The sequence below is a fragment of the Solanum dulcamara genome, chromosome 8 (assembly GCF_947179165.1).
Source record: "Solanum dulcamara chromosome 8, daSolDulc1.2, whole genome shotgun sequence".
Lineage (NCBI taxonomy): Eukaryota > Viridiplantae > Streptophyta > Magnoliopsida > Solanales > Solanaceae > Solanum > Solanum dulcamara.
Window position 1 is genome coordinate 69,860,346 of NC_077244.1, and position 17,167 is coordinate 69,877,512.

Genomic DNA, 17,167 nt, shown 5'->3' on the forward strand with positions numbered 1-17,167 from the left:
TCTATCATGAGTAGGCTTGCTATAAGGTCCCCATTTATCAACATGAATCAATTCAAAAACTCTTAGTGTTTTACTAGTACTGACAGAAAATTTCAATCTACATTGCTTTGCTAAAGGACAAATCTCACAGTTGTGTGACACATTCTTGTCTGAGAAATAATTTAATGACTTAATATCTTGCATTACTCCAGTTGATGGATGTCCCAATCTTCAATGCCATAGCTTTGCATCTGCATCTGCATTCTCAGTAACTACTGCATTTATTGTGGATTTTATTGATTTCTTCAATATGTACATACCTTCCTTTTCCTTACCAATCCTCAATACGTTGCCATTGAAGAGTACCTGAAACACATAGAAATTAGGGGAAAAGGAGATTGAACAAGAGAGTTCCCTAGTTAATTTGGAGACTGATAGTAAGTTGAACTTGAATTCTGGTATGTACAGAACATTCTTAAGCTCATGACCTTCTAATATGTTGATAGTTCCTATACCTTTGATGTCACATCTATTCCTTGTTGGAACTTGAACTCCACAAGAATCATTATATTTTAATCTTCTAATAGTAGTTAATAAATCCTCATTAGGTGTAATATGATCTGTAGCTCTACTATCAACTATCCATTCATAAATTTTACTTGCTTTGGACAATAAAGTGGTGATACCTGACATGTTAGCAGCGCAATCTGATGTTCCTATTCTATCCATCTTGTTAACTAGATCCTGATATTGAGTTGGTGACATATGTGTTAAAGTTTCACTCTTGGGAAAATCATCAACATTCTTTGTCAGGTGTGTATATGCAAGCTTGAAATCATCAGTTCCCTTCCTCTTGCTCTTGAAATCTGGAGGATAACCAACTAATCTATAACAATCAGCCTTAAAGTGACCTTTAAATCCACAGTGATCACAAATTGTTTCAGGAGGTACAAACTTCTTTGGCTTTGATTTGTATCCCTGAGTCATGCTTGCTAGAAGTGTTAAAGCATCTCTGGTTTTGTAAATAACTTTCAATGCTCTTTGGTTTTCTTCTTGTGCTGCAACAACATATGCTTCATTTACAGTCACCACAGATTTTCTAGCCAAAATATTACTTCTAATATTTCTAAAGCTTTCATTCAATCCCATCAGAAACTGAAGTAGTCTTTGTGACTTCAGATGCTCCACATATGAAGTTGAATCTGCACAATTACATTCAGGTGATGGAATCATCACATCCAATTCAGACCATAGATCCCTTAATTTCGAGTAATATGAAGTAACAGAGTCAATTTCTTATTTCAAAATGGCAATTTCAGACCATATATGGTAGGTTCTAGTGGATCTGATTTATCAAATCTTTCTTCAAAATCTGTCCAAACTTTCTCTACATTCAAAGCATACATGATTCTGGTAACAATTCACTTGTAACTGTGCTTGCAATCCATAACAACACTATCTTATTGCATTTTCCCCCTTGTTCTTCTAATGCCCCTTTGTAATTTCCTTTTGCACACGATCCATTAACGAATCCAAGCTTTTTTTTTTCCTGAGAGCCAGCTTTGTTGAACGACTCCACAGAGCATAATTTTTTGGTCCTGTTAACTTGATTGGAATAAGAACAAGTCGAGGTGCATCAGATGCCTTAATAGGCCGGCAACCAATTTTGACACGTACTAATTGATTTATCATTTTTTGTTAAGCATAGAGACCAAGTTAATCTCCTCATACTTTTTTTTCTTCGTTGAATCTCCCATACTTGACTGACTAGATGAGCGAAGAAAAAATAATTAAAAAATAGAAGACATTGTCGTGTGAAATACATTGACAATTTTTAGAGTCATTTTCTTAATGAGTTGAATCTTAAACATTTAGTACTTGTCAACAGCATCTTTTTAATGCATTCTGAATTTTTCATCTTCTAGAAAATGAAGTTATGAAAATTTCAACATTTTCCTTTCGAATTTTTCAATAAGACAGCTTTTCTAATGACCTAGTTACTCCCTCCATCCCATATTAGATGGACATCTTACTAAAAATATTTGTCCTATATTATTTGATCACTTACTAAATTACGATAGAATTAATTAAATTTTTTCTATTTTACCCCTACAATTAATATGACCTTTTGAACGTAAACAATTTCAATACTAGATATTTCTATAATCTATGTATATTGCATTGATATAAATAAAAGGCAAAATAGTAAACTCTTCCAATGTATTAGTGATTTTTTAATCACTGTATAAAATTAAAAGTGTCCATCTAATATGAGACGGAGGTAGTACTAGATACTAGTATATTCTTGATTTGGCTATTCATAATAATGATTTCATTAATCAGAAAGAAATATTTATTTCTTTATCTAGTACCATTAATTTCTGCCCAATAGGAAATAAGACTACCCTTTCCTCCTTATCCATCGTGGCATACACATATAGGACGCGTATTGGACAGCTAAATTGATGAACTGCATGTCCCTATTTTATATTGTGTATTTGATATAATCAAAAATATTTTTCACAGTAAATGTTTTGTTCAAAAACAAGTGATTTTTTCATTTACTTTTTGATATATTTAATAAAATGAATAGAAAATATTATCTCAAATATATTTATATAATGTAGGCAAATAATTGGAGTGAAAATAACTTTTTAGTGATTTTCTCAAGTTAAATTTAAAAAGTTATAATAACTTTATATCTAAATAATTTTTTAAAATGATATTCCAAATTAAAATAAAAAAGTATTCATGGCCAAATGAACATGTTTAAACCAAAAAACAACAACACTGATTTTAACCCAATATTCGAATATCTCACAGGGGGAGCAGTGAACGTTGAAAATGTTTGTAAACAAATCACTTAAATCAAATAAAAAAAAACACCCACCCCTTTATTTTAATTTTGTACACAAGTTAGTGGTGACGTGCCAAATGATGTTATATGAGTGAGTAGGTTAGAAGATTGGTCAAAACAAGACTCAAAATTCAACCTATATATTTATTCTGTATATCAAACACCTTTTAATTTTCATTTCCCTTTTTCTTTTCTTTTCTTTTATCCATATAATATACATCCTTCTTTCTACTTTTCTAATGGTTGTCTTGACTTTGACTAGATAAGAAAAATTCAAAATATGATGGGCCGACATGAAAAGCAATATAATATACCGTCCGTCTTAATTTATTTAATATAATTTAATTTGATATTGAATTAAAGAAAAACTTTGAAATTTATGATTTAAAATACATATTAAATATTTATCTAATAATAAATTATTTTATTAAATATAAAAATATATTATTTTTTTTAAATTGGCTAAAAAAAAGTTAATAGTATAAATTGCAATAGAGAAAGTTATTGATTTAACTTTATTGAATATAATACATGTGTTACTGTACCCACCACTTGTGTTTGCTTAGGTACAAATTTGACAACTATAAGTAAGCTGTGGATAATAATTAATTGATAAGAAGAAAAGAAGGAAGGTTATTTCCATCTCTCAATTTGCATCAATTAAATATTTACCTCTTTCCTTGATTTTCTTCTCACCTTCCTACAACTTGGTCAGCTGGTCTTCTAAAGCCTTGTTATATAAACCTTTTATCTTCATTTCCATACCTACAGAAAGTATTTGTTTCTTTACACATCTGAAGAAAGGCTAGAGCTTTGTTGATTCTTGGAATTATCATACCTAAGAAGAAATTAAATCTATGGAATTTACCAGTTTGGTTGATACTTCATTGGATTTGAGTTTTAGGCCTCGTCCAGTTCTTGATAAAGTGCCAGTAAGATTTTTGGACTATATTGCTCATGCCCAAATGTATTATTTATATGCTTAGTATTGATGTTTTATGTTTGTTTTTTTGCTTTCAGAAACAAGAAGTTCAGAGTGATTTCACTGGATTGAGCAGAGACAGAGAGAATATGGGAGTGAAAAATGAGGCAGGGGATTTGTTAGAGGAATTAAACAGAGTGAGCAGTGAAAACAAGAAGTTAACAGAGATGCTCACTGTGGTTTGTGAAAATTACAATGCTTTAAGAAACCAAATGATGGAGTATATGAGCACACAAAATGGTGTAGCAGATGAAAGTGCAGGGTCAAGGAAAAGAAAAGCTGAAAGCATCTCCAATCCCATTAACAACAACGACAACAATAACAATATGGATGTTGTTCATGGACGTTCATCAGAAAGCAGCTCAAGTGATGAAGAGTCTTGTTGCAAGAAACTCAGAGAAGAGCACATTAAAGCCAAAGTTACAATTGTTTCTATGAAGACTGATGCATCTGATACCTCTCTTGTAAGTACATACTCTTATTTCTATCTCCACTAAAAGCGTAAGCTATTAGAGAGAGTATGTGATTACTTACTTAATTATGTCTTCAGCACGCCGATACTAATGAGATAAAGCAATGTGAACTTATTTGCAGATTGTAAAGGATGGTTATCAGTGGAGAAAGTATGGTCAGAAAGTAACCAGAGACAACCCTTGTCCAAGAGCTTACTTCAGATGCTCATTTGCACCTTCCTGCCCTGTCAAGAAGAAGGTAATTTAAAAAAACCCTAATTTAATTATGAGTGTTCACAATCATAGTAAAGAATGAATTTGTTATGTTTGAGTCAGTTTTCACGCACATTCTAATAATGAGTTGTGCATCATTTGACAGGTTCAAAGAAGCATAGAAGATCAGTCTATTGTAGTGGCAACGTATGAAGGAGAACATAACCATCCACAAATCTCAAAACCAGAATCAGGTGCAAGTACTAATACTTCCAGTGCTAGCCGTTTAAATGTGACAACTATGGCAGGTACTACTGCTTCAGTACCTTGCTCTACAACTCTCAATTCATCAGGACAAACCATTACTCTCGATCTTACTGCACCGAAAACAGTAGAAAATCGCGATATGAAGATGAATCACAGCACTAATAGTCCTACCGGTGGCAATAGCATTAGAACAGCAGCAACAACAACAGCAGCAGGAGGTGAACATCATAATAGGCCAGAGTTCCAACAGTTCTTGATAGAGCAAATGGCTACTTCCTTGACGAAAGATCCAAGTTTCAAAGCAGCACTTGCTGCAGCCATATCAGGAAAAATCCTCCAACATAATAATAATCAGACATGGAGATGGTAAACAAAAGTCCAGTAGAGCAGTCAACTACTTTGTATAGACAATTGTTCAATATTTTTTCCAATTTGACTCATTTGAAAAGTTCTTAGGGGAAAAAGGAAACAAACTATTGTTCAATGTAGATACAGGAAAAGTTAGTAACAGTTGGGCCGCAAAGTTGGACTTGGAGGTGCACGTGAGAATGGGATCTTGCTGGACTGTGTGAAATTTTCAACAGCAGCCATATTGGGTCCCCTGCAGAATGGACTTGCTCTGAGTTGGCTAGATTGAGACTACTACATTGTCCTTGAAACATTTAAGTTGTTGAATTTGACAACTTTGTAGAATACTGAAATGAGATCTTTTATGAAATATACAACTTATTGCCTACATCTTAAAGTTCTGTACACATACATTATACAACTCTTTTGCGGCGTCAAATTTAAGTTACATGCAAGGATTAAAACAACAACGAAAAGCTACCTAATTATACAAATATTAGTTCTTCCTATAAGTTGAAATAATTACATATTGTTTCACAAATTAATAATTTCATAACAAATTTCAAGTTAGATACACTTAAATATATGTATTTTTGCTATCGGATACAATAAGAAATACAGATATATAGGAAGAGAGGCAAGCGAGAGAGGAGAGATGGGAGCAAAATAAGAGGGAGGTGAGTGAGAGAGTCAGTATATTTTAGATACATGCGAATTATATTAAATACATGTATCTGGGATATCAAATATATTCTGAAATATATATACATGGGAAGAGATGCGAACGAGAGAGTCGATGTATCTCAGATATGCAAATCCACTTAAATATAGTGTATCTGAAATAAATTTTACCTAATTTTGACCCATGTAATATGAGATACATGTATCTAAATGCGTCATATACAAAATCGGATACGAATAATAATTTTGAAAACTCAAGAAAAGACACATAATTAAACCTTAAATTAGTGAGATTTGTATTGTTTGTACTTTAAAACAGTTAGGTATATGAGCATTCATGGGTTGTGGTTATCAAATTAGCAAGTCCAGGGGGTGATTTGGCCAATGCAAAGTTTAAATATACGCGAAATAAAACGACAAGTTTAGAAGGTCTCGATTGTATTCCGTCTTAAAACAATTCTAATACTATAATAAGTTATCTGCTATAGTAAAAATCAATCATTATATGAAAGCAACCAATGCGATGGTCTTTTGGGATTCCATCCACTAGCATGGAAGAGTACAACTAAAAGTCTTTTACTTTTAGTTGGTCCAACTCCTCCAACTAAAAGTCTTTTACTTAATGCTTTTGTCAATTGACCCAACCTCGTTGATTTTTCTGCAGCACTGATAAAGAGATCTCAACAAGGGAATGAAATCAAAATCATGTTCAAGTCCTCAAGCTACTGAACACTATTCTTCCTTTATATTTTTCTCTTGCTTCTTCCGCTTAACAGAGACTTTTAGACCTAAATTTTAGAAGCAAGCAGATTTTGAAAAGTTATCTTCAATATGGTTAGAGATTTTGAAAATCTTATCGTCAAATATTACCGGTTTTTGGGCTTCTACTAGCAAAACTTCAAAAAAATTCCAAGTACAATGCATGTCCAAAAACATAACTTCTAAAGCTCAAAGTTTCAACATCAAAATCTATGGCCAAACGGAAACTCAAGAATTGACCATTCAAAATACCTTATGGTTCCTCTTCAATTATAATAACATCATAGCTGTATTTTTTGTTTTTTTTTACCTCTAACATCATACCCGAAGGCTGCTACTTTGAAAATTTTGCACTAACAACTACCAAATCATTCAGTTTTGCTCTGTCAAAATAGAACATACAGTGTTCTCACTTCTGTCTTTCGGAAACAGCCATCCTACATTGGTAGGAGTCAGGTCTGCGTACACTCTACCCTCCCCAAACCCCACGATGTGGGATTTCACTGGGTTGTTGTTGTTGTTGTTGTTGTTGTAGTGTTCTCACTTCTCAAGATCCATTCACAGAAAAAAAAAATAGCTGTATATTGCCTAGATTTTTTTATTCAAATCCTATAAGACATAGGGATCTAATGTTATGCTGGCTAATTAAAAAAAAACAACTTGCAGAATCGTCCAAAATATTGCTGTGTCTGATTTTAAAAAAGGAATCGAGAACTCAAGAAACCATAGATACAAGAACTGTATCAAAAGGATTCCTCCTCAGGAATGCAGAAGCAAGGGGCACCAGTTCCTTCAAGCTGGCAGATGTATCTTCTATAGACTCAAGAAAGCGGCTTTGCACGAGTGGCTGGTTCTTCCTTGGATTCTACTTGTATCATAAATGCATATCCCAGTACCCATAAGAAGATATACAAGAAAGGAACCCAAGAGAGGCAAGCTAGCAAACTCAAAATGCTGCCAACATACTGAGGATCTCTTATTACTCCCAAAGGAAACTCTGTTACCCACGGGATATTCTTCCCAAAGCGTACACCATAGTAAGTACCAGCTTCTCCCAACAGTTGGTACACCCTGCAGTAATGTAAATTATCACACCCATGAGCCCCAATAGAGTAAAGAACTAAATGTAAAACATGGACAAGCGATAGGAGTGCACGTCTAACATAGCAGTCACTCTTGATAAGATGGAACCAAGACATAGCTTCATTCAAGATATGAATCGGGATATCCAAAACAATCGAGTAATAAATAGTCAGCAATATGTCTAAAGTGACTGCTGGTTCCATACAGAACTTTGAAATGATTGCTGGTGCCATGTCAGATCTCTTATTTGAAAATTGCCATTGAAATGGCGACCCCCTCTCCGATAATTGTTATGCTGTTAACCAGGTTAATCTCTGTCACTACTATTTTTCTAAACTAAACTAAACTTAAGAAGGTGTTGAAGAAACACCTAACAAGATGTGATTCTGACAAACTTTTTTCTTTTTTGATAAATGACTCCAATTATCCTTTCGTAGGCATTTCACTATTTTAAGCCGTCCAAATTCTATTGCATTGGAATTTGGAAATATATCTTTAGATCAATGCTTGTTTAAAGTATATGAATGTATGATCCAAAGAAACCTATAGTTAATAACTACGTTTTAAGTTAGGTAGTGAACCTCAAAACCATTACTCTTCTATGAGAAGAAATAATCTACATATTAAACAGGGAAATTAACTTAAATATCCCCTGACCCAAAAAAGTAGCCGGCAGATGTAAGATATATGTATAATTTAGTGTATAATATATGTGTATTGGCTAACTATTGTAAATAGTTTTGGTCGAGCGGCTATAGAAGAGTAATGATTATGAGGTTCACTACCTCATAGTACAGAACTTAAACTCATCGAAGAAACCTGTATTATTTGAAGAAGATTGGTTGGAACTCTAATCAGAGTTTAATATCCAATATTTATTCTCTATCCCAGCTGTTCACCAAATTATCCTTGATTTATAGTCTTTTGGAACAAAGTCTAGTTGAGTACAAATCGACCATTAAAGTACTGAGGTGGGAGGTAAAGATCAGTAATCCAATGATGGACCCAAGTTATTGAAATCTCCCCCATATCTCCAGAGACATCAGTTCATAAACTGGCCGATATGTCAAAGTTTGCATCATTGAGTCACTACAATGCATTTGTTTGATATTGCAGGCAGAGCATCTAGAGTTCGCAACTTACATCAAAGATGCTTTCCTTAAGTAAAGAATGATTAAACTGGCTCCTAGTAAATTAATGACAAGAGGGAACGCTACGCCATCCCTTTCTTCCACGTATTAAAAATTGCCAACAATTAACATAAACCTAGATATAATCAACTCATCGACAAACTATATGTCAATTTCAAAATAGTTAAGGTGGTTATATCAATCTTTTATATTTAGCTCTAAAACACTATGAAGAATGGGTCGACCCCTCAACCATTTCCCCACTTAAATACCAGACTTAGTTCACCTATCAAGATTCCAACACATGAGCCTGCGAGACATCCCGCTCTACGCTACCTTTTTCGTTGAACCAAAGCCTTGGGAACAACCAATCTTGTATACATTCCGCTTTACTTAGGCCAATTTCCCTCCCAATCCTAGAAATGCCATTTTTCATTCTAGTAAATTCAAGAATCTAGTTTCTAGCAAACAACAATAGGTCAAGGTATATGTTCAGAAAATTAACAAATAGACACAATCTTGTTAAAAAAGAACAATCTTTAACATTGTCCAATGACCATTAAGACATAGTAACAAGAAAGAAGATCAATTTTGAAGCTTGAGGAGACTGACCTGAAATTAAGAAACTGGCCAAAGATGAAAAGGGGCCAAAAATAAAGCGGAGGCGGCCATGAAAGTGTGGAAACGGATAAGAGGGAGATGAATTGTATCAACTTTATAAAGTGAGAGGCCATAGCCATAACTTTGCAAGGGTCACGTCCACTTCCGCACAGATCGACCCATTTTTGAGGATGTGTCCAGAGATAGTAGTAGAATGGAAATGGGGATATCACTCCTAAGCATGCCCATAATCCCATTTCTTCTTGCTTGCTTCTCTGTCCCCCGCTCTCTCTCAGTGTCACTGTACTACTATTCCTTTATTTGTGTCCTAAACCTGCCCCCAAAAATGGAAAGTCCCTTTCGATCTATGTTGTTCGCAGGAGCAGCATATTTCGATAGGTTTGGGCTGATTGGTTGACACCATGTTGTTGGGCTTGCCACTAACGGGGCGGAAATTACACCACCTTTGTAAAGGGAATAGTATACATGCATAAAATGTGCGGTTTGCTCTTCAAATGAGTTTAGTTTTTTTTTTTTTAAACAATCGAGTTTATATCTAGTGGGGTGCAAGGTTTTTAGTAACTAAAGTCTTGTTTAAACATAACTTGTGAAATATTACGATACGAAAATATAAAGTTGTTTGTTATGATGGACAAAAATTAAAACACCAACACAAAATAGGGACAAAGGTGCAAATTAACCCACTGGAAACAATGTTCCCTGGCCCGAAGCAAATCTTCAAGGTCAAAAGTCAAAACTTGTTGAACTTGAAGTTTTGCAATAGTACAAGCAAGAGTCAGAAGTTGACAATTACTTCCAAGGTCATTCTTGTAAATCAACCCCATTCAGGGTAGAAATAGCGTTCACTGGCCATGTCTTTGAAAAATAGTTATTGTCTCGAAGATTTTAATTTTACACAAGCTGATCCTTCATTCCTTATGATTCGCGTATTCTTGAATTGGATTATTGCTTCAATGAGACAAAATCATTTTCCTTGATTTTGTTTATCGCAAGCTTATCTTTGAGCTATCTTTTACTTTCAATGTTCCAACTTATCAGAACAATTGAAGAAACAAAGAGAATGAAGGCTCCTTTTGCCCAGGAAAACCTTTACACTATGAAAACACAGAATTAAACAATGAGAGCTAAAAGAGAATAAAGTGTTGCACAAATTCTCTCTTTCATAGCTGGGGGAACAATAAAGGTGACAATGGTGCAGGGTAAGGGTGGGACGCTCCAAGAAACTTTAAAGGACTTGTCACTTGTTTAAGACAACCTTCTTTTAAGTTAAGTACAAGTTACTAGAAAGTAGAATAAATACAAAGAACGTTGTTCTGAAGCAAATGCTGGATCAACAAATATGGTAATTTAGTAGCTTGTTCCTCCACCACCCGAGTGTCTATGTTATACATCTCCATCGGCCATCCTCTTCTGCTGTGGTAATCTTCTGTTCAACTACGCCATGCAGAGGATGCTTCTAAATCAACATCTTCTTCCCACCAAGTTGCAGTCTGCAGCAAGGCATTTAAGAAGCATTCAAACAGATTCTCAAATCTATTGTGTATTTTACTAATCTTCTTAGGATAAGCAATGAGAAGTAATTCATTCTTTAGGAGAAACTGTAGTAGTTGATTTGAGTAACGAGAAAAAAACACAAAAACTATGTAAGGTTGAAATTGCTATAAAGAGACCTTGTATCCCCTTCTGAGAAATTCAAGAGAGCTTCCTTTCTCCTCTTGCAGTCCGAGGACTCTCAATAGTTCTTCCTTGGTCTGCCATAATACGTTTTGAACAACTTATTTACCATAAAAGTTATTAAGAAGAACAAGTAGCGTGAATCAGCTATATAATTACTTCGTTAAGAGTGAAGCGAGTTGCACTCTCTGCCACACAAACAAAAGAACCATCTGTCTGTTTCAGCATCACCTGCCAAGGCCCTGCAAAAATTTAAAACAAAGCTAAAGGTTGTCGGTATTCCATATTGGTGCATACAGAATCTTACAAGTAGGCGTTGTTCTTCTGTCTTTTAGTTGTTTGTTTATTTTTCAGGGTGGGGTTGAATCTATTTGGCATTTTCTCTGTTTACCAACTATAAGATAGAGCATCTCAACACCGTAAATGGTGAGTGATTAGCAGATATATTAACTGTGCTGAAGCCTGAATATCAGAAACGACATAGACACTTCTAATGAAACAAAAAATGTTATATCTATTACTCTTACGTGATGTTAATTATCTAGTTTCAAATACTTCAATTTCATTAAGAGCATTTGAATTTTCTTTAAATGGAAGTTATTCTTAATATTGTGGAGTTCCACAAATAACTATAACAAACAGAGAATTTATATTTGACAGTATGTCTTCCGATTTTAAGTTCACAAACAAACACAAGAATTCAGATAAGGGGTTTCATTTTCTTCCATCATCTCATTTTCAAGTGAGAAAATAGTTCCTAGGATCAGATTCATTTTATACTCATAGTATAACCGAAGGATATAGTAACCTTGCAAGGGTCAGAAATCTTTACGAGTCACATATATTCAATATACTTGAACAACTAGTATACTCTATCCGCAAATTTCTGTTCCACTATTGTTCTACTGGAGTGAACACCAAGAAAATAATCTGCACTATGTTTTGATATCAGAAAGAAGGAAATACAATTGAGAACAAGAAGAGAAAGTCGATAAAGATAGGAAAATAATGAAACAGAAGTAACAGAATCCTTAAATAAGCCTATAGCCACAAGAATGAAATCTTACCAGGATATTGACGGAAGAGAGCTCCATTGTAGTTCACAATATAAGGTTCCACTGCAACTGTCTTCCATGAGAAAAAGAAAAAAGAAATTATGCATTACAAAATTACAAGGTCGATAAAAGATAGATGAACATAAAACCAAGATCACAAAATTGTCACCTTTGAGTACTCTCTTGTTCGAATATAAAAGACGGGGATGAATTGAGAAAGAAATTGGTAATGCAATTCCCGTGGTGGAAAGCCTATAATACCTAGGTCAGCGCTGCAATTTTGAATAAATTTATTGTTAATCAGAATATCATCGAGGAATTGACCATAACATATACTAATCAAAAGAATATTAATCAGAAAAATATCCATCAAAGATACGGATCAAATTAATTACCGCAAGGTGTCAAGTTCGAGATTGAAAAGGAGGCTAGGGGTTGACGTAGCAAATTTACCCTGCACATTGTCAATGCAATGGATGTCAATATCATCAACGCTTGAATAAATACAGAGAATAAACATTTATTTAAAATTACAGTAGAATAAACAAATAAAGTGAATACTAAAAGGGTGGACAAGACAATTCTAAGGTAGAGCACGTGGAAGAGCAAAGGAAACATGTCCAAGAACAAATGACACATTTGGAATTAAGGTCGACCACACATTGGTACACTAGTAAGTTTGATTTTTAGTGGAGATAATTTCTTGCAAATTTGGAAGTGAAAATTAGATAACATTACTTTCTAATACCAACAGATCTTACCACATACTTCTCTATGTACGAAAGGTCACGAGTGCTGCAGTTGATAAATATATAAAGAGTAGGAGGCTGGTCAGACTTCCAACGACCTGAGCAAATAAAGATGCATGAAGCTTTATAAGGTATAGTACACATAGCATAGGAAAAAAAATGATGATCATTGCGATAACCCAGAACCAAGCTATTCCTTTGAGCTTTAAGTAACTATGCCCTTGTAAATCATGGAGGTTTAGGTGTTAATAAAACAAGAAAAAGGAACCATCAATTGCTTTAAAAGCTTCAAAAAAAGATAACAGCGGATGTAAAAAGAAAAAAATAGCTAGACTCATTTAACAATAAGGGCCTGTTTGGTTGGTATTTCAGGAGTAATCTCTCCAAGTATCAAATTCTGCATAATTTATTACATTGTTTGGTTGATATTTTAAAGAGAATCTCCATATAAAACTTAGCATAGCATATACAATGTTTGGTTAGGATTTTAGTTTTCTTCCTACATGATACCTGCATCACTTTATGCAAAGCAGATTCCCTACATAAATACTTTCAATTACTAAAACAAACTGTTTCAATACCACAAATGCTAAAGGAGAAAAGGTCCAGCTGAATTTGAGACAGGGTTGGGTAGCAACAATACAAGACGCATGTACTCATGTTAATCTGCTGATGTTCTCGAGTTTTTTGTTTTTTTTTTGAAGTTAAATGCAATATAGGAACCTAATATTTTGTAGACTTTGTAATTTGTATCATAATGACTTAAAAGCCTTAAACACTTGACAAGATTCAAAAGACTGTTTCCTATCATTCTTTCTTTGAAGGACATAACAGGATTGCATCACCCTTCCCCTCTCCTCTCCCGGAAAAGAAAAAGAAAGAAAGCTTATGTGGAAAACCAAAATGGATCTATTTATTGTTGTAGCTGAAGAGAACTAGGTTATTGCGCAACAGTGGTTATGTTGATGAAGAAGTTGGAAACATAAGAACAGTTAGATTGTGAAATTAACCTTCATTCTCATCCTCAAAATCGAAGTCCAGTGTATTCCTTACAGATCTGAAGAATGTGGTCACAGCGCCCCCAGGAATATCATCCAAGGATCCAATGGTAATACCATCTATCTGAAAGAGTTAAAGAAAGTAAGATAACTTCAATAAGATTTTTGTGAGAATTAGGAAACAACCGAAAAAAATGCAACTCCAAAATGCAAAATGAAAAAGAAGATGAATCAAACTATATCATAAACAGCTAAAAATGTTTTTCAAAGTTAATCATTCATCTCTTGTTCAAGGAGAGGTTTAGATAAGACAAGCCAACTGACGAAAGCACCAGACTTACAAAGAAGGCATTCCCTACTATAACAAAATGCTATGGTTCACAGCATCAGAAATGAAACTTGAAATCTACAATGAGTTAGCAGCAGTACCGAGTCAAGAGCTGCTTTGAAAAGATCGGTGGCCCTACGCTTTTCTGGTTTGTCAGGGAACACCTACAAATTGAGGGATCTTGTCAGATATGCTTCTGCGCATTTCAGTGAATCATAACTTGTACAAAGAAAGAATGACAAAGTTTCTTCTCACCACACAAGCTCTAGTTTCCATCTTTTCCTGAAGCTTCTTAACAACAGCTAGTACAAGTTGGATATTAGCATCACTGAACTCATCCGAAGACCCCTTCACATTTTCAGGAATTTGAGAGTCGAGCTCATTGCAAGGTCACATAATTAGAAATATGCAAAATATGAGAGATGATAATTATCCAGAAAAATAGAATGACTTCCGATAACAATATGATGTCATTAGCTAGGTACTTAAAATTTCAAAATTTAAGACAGTTAACATTATACCTTATAAGAAGAAATGTTGGTGGGCAAGGGCCTGAAGATGTAAACCAATGGAGAGTCGAAACAAACAGGAAAAGTTGTCAGGAAAGAAGCTATGATAAACTTATTATTGAAATAATAAGCATGTACTCAAAAAGGTTATCTTCCTATAAAACTTCATGAACGCAGTGACAATTCAACGTCAAAAGTTAATATACAGCTGACAACATCCTGAAAGACTTTAAAGTATTCTGATTTAGAACATGGCCTGACTTAATGTTTGGGAGAAAGAACTCATTTTACATGAAACCGTACGAACATATTCAGGAATACAGTATGGATCTGTTCAGATACACCGAAGGACATAACAAAATTTGCAATAGAGGATGCATTCAGCTGAACATTGCCAGAGCAAATGATATATAACTTTTACACCCTAAATCATCATTCTAAAAATATGATGCCATGATCTGTAATTGATATAAAAATATAGACTTCAGATTAGATTATGGTAATTATTCATCAGTTTTAGCTTAAAACACCTGAACTTTTAGCATAAACTTCAGCTTTGATGAAAACAAACTGTAAACACTTAACATCTTTTTACTTTCCTTCATTTTCTATGACAGGACCATACTCCTCAATTGAAAAAACTTATGAAATAAAAAACAATTAGGAATTGCAACAGAATCTAGGTCACCTATTCATATGTACAAAAATGTAACGATAACTAATCCACCAATTATACTTCTACAAATTATGTCCTTTTGTTGGGACACCTCCCTGGTGGGGGGAAGCTGCTGTTTTAGTCACTTTTTTTCCACATAAAAGGTGATTACAAGTCCAGCCCACCACTTAGATTTTCATGTAATGTAAATTTGAGCTGATTTCCCAATGCTCTGACTTGTGATTTGTCGGTTCATAAGATTCCAACTTTGTTCCATTTGGGTGATTCACACTCGGAATGCAACTTACCTATACAAACTTCTTTCACAAGGTTACTACATAACTAGTAAAGAACCACTTGTATTGCATACCACAAATAAGGAAACTTAGCAGTAGAAACAGCCGTCCAGTGGTAAAGTATGCGTACAGTGTACCTTACTCAGATCCCATTTGTGGGATTACACTGGATATGCTGTCGTTATTGCAGCAGAAAATATATCACTAATTCTTGAAATCAACTATTTTTACTATGCCTCAATCCCAAACTAACAGTCATCTGTATGAATCCTCAATATCTATTTCATTCAATTTGGATCCATTTCAAGCCAATACTCAATAATTTGACCTTTATGAGAAGTTCTTGAAAGTAACAAGTAGAAATTTATGAAACAGCTATAACACAAGTATCATCAGGCAAGCTAAAATAGTCAAATAGGAATCTTGAAAACACCCACACAAAGAAACAAGTCGACAACCATTAATCAGTAGTAGTGTCTACAAACTTAAAGAGGCAATTGCATAGAAGATCAAGAATTACGGGAAGTCAATTTCGAGTCTGGTCTTCCCGTCATTAAGGGCATAGAAGAGAGAGTTGGCGGCATCAGAAACAAGTACTTGGTAAGATTTAGGCTTGTAAATGCTGACGCCCTTTTTTGGGTCAGCTCCCACTTCATTCTTGATGCACTGAATTCCCTTGAAGGGTACTGATGATCTTGCGGAGGTTTGGGGAGAGTGGAGGAATGGGCAAATGGGGGAAAGGGAAAAGGAAAAAGAGATAAAGGGAGAGCGAGGAAGAGTGAAAGAAGAAGGAAGTGTCTGTAACTGTAAGGCCGTGGTGACGGCCATGGCCATGGCAATGGTTGGTTAGCTGCTGTTGTGGATACAGATGATGGTGGAGGGAAATATAACCAACATTGAATTGGTGATAAGGTCTTTTATTCGATTTTTTTTTATTCTCCTCAAAAATAAACTTTAGCAAACATTACTTCTATTTAATATTACATCTAAGTCCGTCTGGGTACATCACAGTAATGTCACATATCGCATTAGAGCAATACGGATGAAATAGAGATTTACCTTTGGAGTTTTGTGTGATAAGAAGGTATCACTCAAACTACGGAGTAGTGGTTAGACCGTCCTTGTTGTATGGTGGAATGTTGACCAGTCAAGAACTCACATGTTCAGAAGATGCATGTTGTAGAGATGGGGATGTTGAGATGGATGTGTGGACATATTAGGAGCGACAAGATTAGGAATGAGGTTACTTGAGAAAAGGTAGGAGTGATCTTTGTGGCAGATAAGATGAGAGAAGCGAGACTGAAATGGTTTGGATATGCGCAAAGAAGGTGCATTGACACCCCAGTGAGGAGGTGAGAGAGACTGGTTGTAGGGGGTACTCGGAGGGGTAGAGATAGGCCGAAGAAATGTTGGGAAGAAGTGATTAGGCAGGATTTGACGCAACTTCATTTTACCGAGTACATGACTCTAGATTGACTCTAGATAGGAAGGAGTGGAGGCCGTGTATCAGGATCGAATGTTAGTAGGGTTG

The 17,167-nt window shown here is 34.8% G+C and overlaps 4 protein-coding genes and 1 long non-coding RNA gene across 5 annotated transcripts; 1 reads left to right on the plus strand and 4 right to left on the minus strand.

Annotated features, from left to right (window-relative positions):
• Positions 1-1,737, minus strand: LOC129900963 (uncharacterized). Its single transcript, XM_055976060.1, has 2 exons — positions 666-1,737; positions 1-345 (listed from the first exon to the last, which is right to left on the minus strand). The coding sequence occupies exons 1-2, from the start codon at positions 1,210-1,212 to the stop codon at positions 311-313; spliced, it is 582 nt and encodes a 193-aa protein (XP_055832035.1). The 5' UTR covers positions 1,213-1,737; the 3' UTR covers positions 1-310.
• A 1,747-nt stretch (positions 1,738-3,484) lies between these two features.
• LOC129900290 (probable WRKY transcription factor 40) lies at positions 3,485-5,486 on the plus strand. Its single transcript, XM_055975228.1, has 4 exons — positions 3,485-3,768; positions 3,857-4,282; positions 4,413-4,529; positions 4,650-5,486. Exons 1-4 carry the CDS (start codon positions 3,694-3,696, stop codon positions 5,118-5,120), a joined length of 1,089 nt encoding a protein of 362 aa, XP_055831203.1. The 5' UTR covers positions 3,485-3,693; the 3' UTR covers positions 5,121-5,486.
• Positions 3,501-4,643, minus strand: LOC129900291 (uncharacterized). Its single transcript, XR_008769594.1, has 2 exons — positions 4,353-4,643; positions 3,501-3,601 (listed from the first exon to the last, which is right to left on the minus strand). It is a non-coding gene; the product is annotated as an uncharacterized LOC129900291 (long non-coding RNA).
• Positions 5,487-7,082: 1,596 nt separating the features above from the next.
• Positions 7,083-9,805, minus strand: LOC129899485 (phosphatidyl-N-methylethanolamine N-methyltransferase). The gene is made up of 2 exons (XM_055974471.1): positions 9,364-9,805; positions 7,083-7,609 (listed from the first exon to the last, which is right to left on the minus strand). The coding sequence occupies exons 1-2, from the start codon at positions 9,606-9,608 to the stop codon at positions 7,360-7,362; spliced, it is 495 nt and encodes a 164-aa protein (XP_055830446.1). The 5' UTR covers positions 9,609-9,805; the 3' UTR covers positions 7,083-7,359.
• A 677-nt stretch (positions 9,806-10,482) lies between these two features.
• LOC129901496 (protein LPA3) lies at positions 10,483-16,580 on the minus strand. Its single transcript, XM_055976695.1, has 12 exons — positions 16,157-16,580; positions 14,698-14,728; positions 14,432-14,524; positions 14,278-14,340; positions 13,861-13,972; positions 12,863-12,948; positions 12,497-12,555; positions 12,271-12,373; positions 12,114-12,174; positions 11,206-11,288; positions 11,043-11,123; positions 10,483-10,862 (listed from the first exon to the last, which is right to left on the minus strand). The coding sequence occupies exons 1-12, from the start codon at positions 16,468-16,470 to the stop codon at positions 10,803-10,805; spliced, it is 1,146 nt and encodes a 381-aa protein (XP_055832670.1). The 5' UTR covers positions 16,471-16,580; the 3' UTR covers positions 10,483-10,802.
• Positions 16,581-17,167: the final 587 nt, after the last annotated feature.